At 32.6% G+C, this 6,000-nt stretch overlaps 1 protein-coding gene across 1 annotated transcript; it reads right to left on the bottom strand.

Annotated features, from left to right (window-relative positions):
* Nucleotides 1-293: 293 nt before the first annotated feature.
* LOC123907105 (ethylene-responsive transcription factor RAP2-4-like) lies at nucleotides 294-2,269 on the bottom strand. The gene has a single exon (XM_045957212.1). The coding sequence runs from the start codon at nucleotides 1,706-1,708 to the stop codon at nucleotides 662-664; it is 1,047 nt and encodes a 348-aa protein (XP_045813168.1). The 5' UTR covers nucleotides 1,709-2,269; the 3' UTR covers nucleotides 294-661.
* Between the last annotated feature and the right edge of the window lie 3,731 nt (nucleotides 2,270-6,000).

The following is a 6,000-nucleotide window of genomic DNA, read 5'->3' as shown; positions in this document are numbered from 1 at the left end:
TCGCATTCACAAACTGTAGCTAAAAAAATCACATCAAAAGCATTCCAGGGTGAGTTGATATTCAGAATATGTTAATGTAAGTTTATTATTACGGTGGATTTATCAAAATTACGGTAGCTGTAATTTTGTAGAAGTTTTAAAATGTAAATTTCAAACTGGAAATCCAAACATGAAATGAATGGACTCACACCAAGACAAATCTGCATGAACTCAACTAGTTGAAGCTAATTTTCATGAATACTCAACACACTCAGTTAAGGCAAGGTAAAGGTCCAACATTATATAACTAGTAGTAATAATAATAATCTAATACAATATATTTTCATTCTCGTAATAAGTTGAAAATACAAATAATAGAATTGAATTACATCGATAATAATAATAATGTACTACCATAAATTTTGACCTAGGCCGAAGTCATTCTCCTTAGCCAAGCAAGTAAAAAAGCCAGCTGACCAAGGTAGACAAATTTACTTACATACACCATAATATTGACATATAATAATAATAATAACAACGATAAATGACAAAATAATCTAAAATAAATAAAAACCCTACAATAGACTCAATTAATCAATTATCCAAATCCTAGAGGCAGCACACTACAATTTTCAAAAACTCAAATTGCAGTAGCAGCCACTAATAAAACTCAATCAATCAATCAATCCATCATCTTTCCAAGAGAATCCCAATCAATCTCATAAGAAGGAAACTTGTGCAGATTAAATTGTTCAGAACCATTTTCCCATTGTGGCTCGGCAAAATCAGCAAAAGTAAGATCAGAAAGTGGAGAAGAATCATCAGAACCTTCAGGAGAAGACAAAGAGCCTGAGCCTTCAACAACAACAACCTTATTGTTATTGTCATCATTATTCTCAACATCCAAAGGTTGAACTTGAACTTGAACTTGTTTTTTCAAATCCTTCTTAGAACCTCTCACACTTTTCTCAATCTTACCTTGTTTATTCACATCACCTAGACTTTCACAAATAGCATCAAGTTTAGCATCAATAGATGAATGCAAAACCTTAAACTCACCAAACAAACCTTGTTGGTCTTTCATGTTTGGGAAATTAAGTCTAGCAAAATCACCTCTTAATCTATAAGCAGCTCTATCATAAGCTAAAGCAGCTTCTTCAGCGGTATCAAAAGTACCAAGCCAAAGTCTTGTTCTATTTTTAGGTAGTCTTATCTCAGCAACCCATTTTCCCCAATGTCTTTGCCTAACACCTCTATAAAGCTTAGTGGGCTTTGGAGGTATACCAGGCTGTTTCATTGAGATGGGCTTAGGCCCAAGAAAGGATAAGTTGTTGTTTTGTTGTTGGGTCTGAAACTGGATCTGGGCTTGGATCTGATTAATTTGAGATGTGGTTAAGTTGTTTAGCCCAAGAACAGAATTTGGTTGTGGTTGTTCAAAGCCAATGAAATTATTTTGGCTATTTGATGAATTACTACTACCTGAGGAGGGGAATTGGTAGGTCATCATGGATGAACAATAACCATTTTCTGTGTAGAAATTGGGCTGTGAAGGTTGGAAATAGGAAGTGGGGGTAGAAGAGTAAAATGGTGATGAAGTTAAAGGTAAAGAGGATGAAGATGGAGTAGGAGTAGTAGTGGAAGAACTCTTCATAAAAGGTTCAAGAACTTCCATTAACTCACCATTGAATGGATCTTGTGAATTATTGAAAAAATCCATTCTACTTGACATAAACAAATTAATTTACCAAAAAAATTAATTGAAAAACACAGATCTTAGATAAAATTAATCTGTGTTTACTCAAAAATAAAAATTGAAAATTTTCTAAGATAAAAATAAATTGGTGAAAGAGGTTTAAAATAGACAACCTCTTTGTTTCAGAAATTTTTTAAAAAAATAATTAAAAATCAAAGCTTTGAGGGATCAAAAATAACCCTCTTGGCTGATTCAAAGATGAGAAAAATTAAACTAAAAAAAAATAAAAAATCAAAATCAAATTTTTTTCTTAAAAAATAAAAACTGGATCTCGATTCTGAAAACACCTGAACTTTCTAGATATACCCCTTTTGAAGTTTAGAAAAAAAACTCAAAAAATTGATAACATGAAAGACAGATGATTAACAGAAAGGGGATACAGAGAAGCGGGGTGCAAGAGAAGGGGGGGTGTAAAAAGAAGAAAAAACAAGAAGCACACAATATTATGAAATCTGAAAATATGAACAACACTCTTTTTTTTTTCTCTCTCTCTCTCTCTCTCTCACTCTGTTTGGTGTGAAACTCTCAGCCACTCTTGGATTTGTGTTTGTGAAATCAACACGGTTATATAGTAGCTGGGGTACCTTGATTAAGACTACTGTTATACGCGAAAATAATTTCATTTCAATTCATGTGTGTTAACCATGGTTTGGTTTACTCATAATCCTTGTCTTCATGTGAATTAAGCTTTGTCATCATTTGAAGTTACCAACCGTTGTGATTGTGACACGTTTTGACATTTTTGAAAGGGGTGACACGTGTACTGTCAGATGCGTCAGGTTTATGAGTGTGTTTAACGTTGTTTGACCATGTCTTTGCGCGTTCACACCATTTGGCACTCAATTCCAAGATGCCTTTTTTCTTTAATTATTTTGATTATGACTACAATTACTCTTTACCGTTATACTAAAAATCACTCCCTTCGTTGTAAATTACTCAATTGGTAGAGCTGTTAAAATGGGCTAGCTCGAATGGATCGGCCCAATAAGTTCGATTTTTTTTCGGGCTTGAGCTTTGAAAATCCTAGCCCGAATTATTTCCGGATTTTTTAACCCCCCCGATAAAGCTCGATTAAAATATGGGCTAGCCAGAATGGGTCACGGGCGGCCCGCAAGTCCGAAAAATTAAAATTAAAAATAAATATAAATAATTTGTTTTGGCTGATTTGAACTTAGTTTGTAATATAAATTATAAAACACCGTTTGCTACTTAAGTAGCGGATGAGTAAAAATAAGGCATCCGAGAAACTCGTAGGTAGCGGATAAGTTAAAATAGGGCGTGCAAGAAACTCGTAAGTAACGGATAACTAAAAATAGGGCGCGCGAGAAAGTCGTAGGTAGCGGATGAGTAAAAATATGACACACAAGAAACTCGTAAGTAGCGAATGAGTAAAAATTCAGGGCGCGAGAAACTCATAGGTAACAGATGAGTAAAAATAGGGCGCGCAAGAAACTCGTAGATAGAGGATGAGTAAAAATACGGCGCGCGAGAATATATATATATATATATATATATATATATATATATATATATATATATATATATTGATCATATTTATAATGTTGAGTTTGAGCACCAAATGTAAAATAAAAAAATAAATCGGGCAGCCCGATAGCCCGACAACTCGTACCAGTCCGAGCACTAATTTTGGTAGCCCGTTTTTTATCCGAGTTTTTTAGCCAGGCCCGATGAAGCCCAAAGCCCGACCGAGCCGGCCGAATTTGGTCGGGCCGCCCGTTTTGACAGCTCTAATTGCACGTATGCCAAAACATAATTTTGATTACGAATATCTTTAATTGTGTATAAGTAAAAATTATAAATATTTGATATTTTGAAAATACTAATCGAAACAATAATATTTATATTTATATACTTTTAGAAAAATACGGTCAAAACATATAAATAATACATTTAGTCAAAGTGGTTCTTATAAAATGGGACGGATGTAGTAATATATAAAGGGTCATGTTAACTTCTGCCCTAAGGGCATATGTTAAGCTACCTATAAATAAAAATATAACATTTAATGATACAAAAAATTTAATGTTTAGAGAATTGAATACACCAAAAGTTCAATAATTTTTTTTCATATTTATCTTGTTAAAGGCGTAGGTTTAACATTCTCCTTATATACAAAATAAAATAACATTTGTTAAAAAAATAAAATATGATACGCCCTTCGACCCAAATTATATGAGACAAAATCTCATTTTTTTTGTCTCAAATTATAAGGAACTCCTAGATATGAGACCCTATCTCACTCCCGTTCACTGCCACACAACCTGTGATAGTATACAAACAATAACGATGGCGAAGTCACCCTTCTAGAAACAAATGATAGCAACCCGTACTTAAAAGCTTAAGGTTACGATCACACGCTACCTAACCTCCTTGCTTAAAAGCTTTGGAGTTAGTACACAACATACAACTCAAACCCTAGTCCTAAGCTTGCATTAATGTGACACAAGAAAGTCTCACAATTAACAATAAACACTCTAAACACTAAAACTTACGCTTTGTAGAACACGGTTTAGATTACATTGGACAATTAAAACAAGGTTTAGGTCTTCTTGTTTATAGCCTTGTAAAGTCTTGGTCCGCAAGTAAAAGTTTTCAAATATTTGGCTGGAATCTTCAATGGGCAGCTCACAAGATTTGCTTGAAAATAATTCTTCAATAAAGTATGCACTCTCAAAAATAATTCTTCAAGAAGTACTCCAAACAATATTTCTTCGACAAAAAGATTTGATGCAAAAATATTGAAACATATTTTTGTAACAAATAAAACAAATCGCATTTTGAATAACTTGCAGTGGAAGGCGCGTTTAGCTTACTGGATAAGCACGAACTTATTTGTAAATCAAATCTTCAAAAAATATAAAAACAGAGTATTAACGCGCGCTGCTTCAGGAGACACATGTTGTACGGACATGCTATGGCATCTTGGTCCAACATTTGTCTATTGTTGTTTTTACAAAATTGTAGCCAACATTCAAAACCCAACACATTTCATTAAAACTAGATTTTCGTTTGTCAGTCCAATTAGGTGATATTGAACGGTCAGATTGATTGAATTTGAAATCTCCAATCAAAATCGGTAGTTTTAGTCAAAGTTCATGACAATTTCAATAAAATTAGGTTTCTCATGTGGCTGTTACTATAATCTGTCTCAATTCGGAGTCCGATCATAAAAAAATTTCTTTTCATTTATTTTTTAGTCCAATTGGGTGATATTGAATGATCAGGTTGAATAGATTTGAAATCTTCGATCAAAATCGGTAGTTTCAGTCAAAGTTCATGATCCTTTCATTAAAACTCCGGTGTAGCTGTTACTACAATCTGTCTATCCATTCAGAATCCAATCATAAAAATTCTTCTTTTCATTTCTTTGTTAGTCCGATTGGGTGATATTGAACGGTCGGACTGATAAAATTTGAAATTTTCGATCAAAATTGGTAGTTTCAGTCAAAGTTCACGACTCTTTCATTAAAACTAGGTTTCTCATATGGATGTTACTACAATTTGTCTATCCATTTGGAGTCAAATCATAAAAATTATTTTTTTATTTCTTTGTTAGTCCAATTGGGTGATATTGAACGGTCGGATTGATAAAATTTGGATTTTTTGATCAAAATCGGTAGTTTCAGCCAAAGTTCATTATCTTTTCATTAAAACTAGATTTCTCATGTGGCTGTTATTACAATCTGTCTATCCATTCAGAGTCCGATCATAAAAATTATTTTTTTCATTTCTTTGTTAGTCCAATTTGGTGATATTGAACGATTAGGTTGATTAGATTTGAAATCTTCAATCAAAATCGGTAGTTTCAATCAAAGTTCATGACTTTTTATTTAAAACTGGATTTTCGGTGAGACTATTATTACAATATGTCTATCCATTCGGAGTCCGATCATAAAAATTCTTTTTCGATTTCTTTTTTAGTCCAAATATACGTGTTAAAAGAATGACAAATTCTAATATGGACTAATTCTTCAAATGGTCCATGGTAGATGAGTATCTAAAAAATATTTAAAATATTATCGATAATATATGTTTATGTTTGAAAATCACAGATAGAAAAAGTTCAAATACCGACGAAATTTAGGGACGGAATTTGTTTCTTCTCTAATAGAGATGTAATTAGAGATAGAAAAAAGATATTAGAGACCCAAATTCAAATATATGTATTAGTCACGGATTTTAGTGACAGAAATTTCCGTGTCAATAAAATTTCGTGTCTATATCTATCTTTATTTTATTATTTTTAT

This window comes from Trifolium pratense, linkage group LG2 (assembly GCF_020283565.1).
Source record: "Trifolium pratense cultivar HEN17-A07 linkage group LG2, ARS_RC_1.1, whole genome shotgun sequence".
Lineage (NCBI taxonomy): Eukaryota > Viridiplantae > Streptophyta > Magnoliopsida > Fabales > Fabaceae > Trifolium > Trifolium pratense.
This window is presented reverse-complemented; position numbering and strand designations above follow the sequence as displayed.

Bases quoted from the DNA above. Each gene is read 5' to 3' on its own strand.
- LOC123907105 (XM_045957212.1), bottom strand. From the start codon at position 1,708: ATGTCAAGTAGAATGGATTTTTTCAATAATTCACAAGATCCATTCAAT.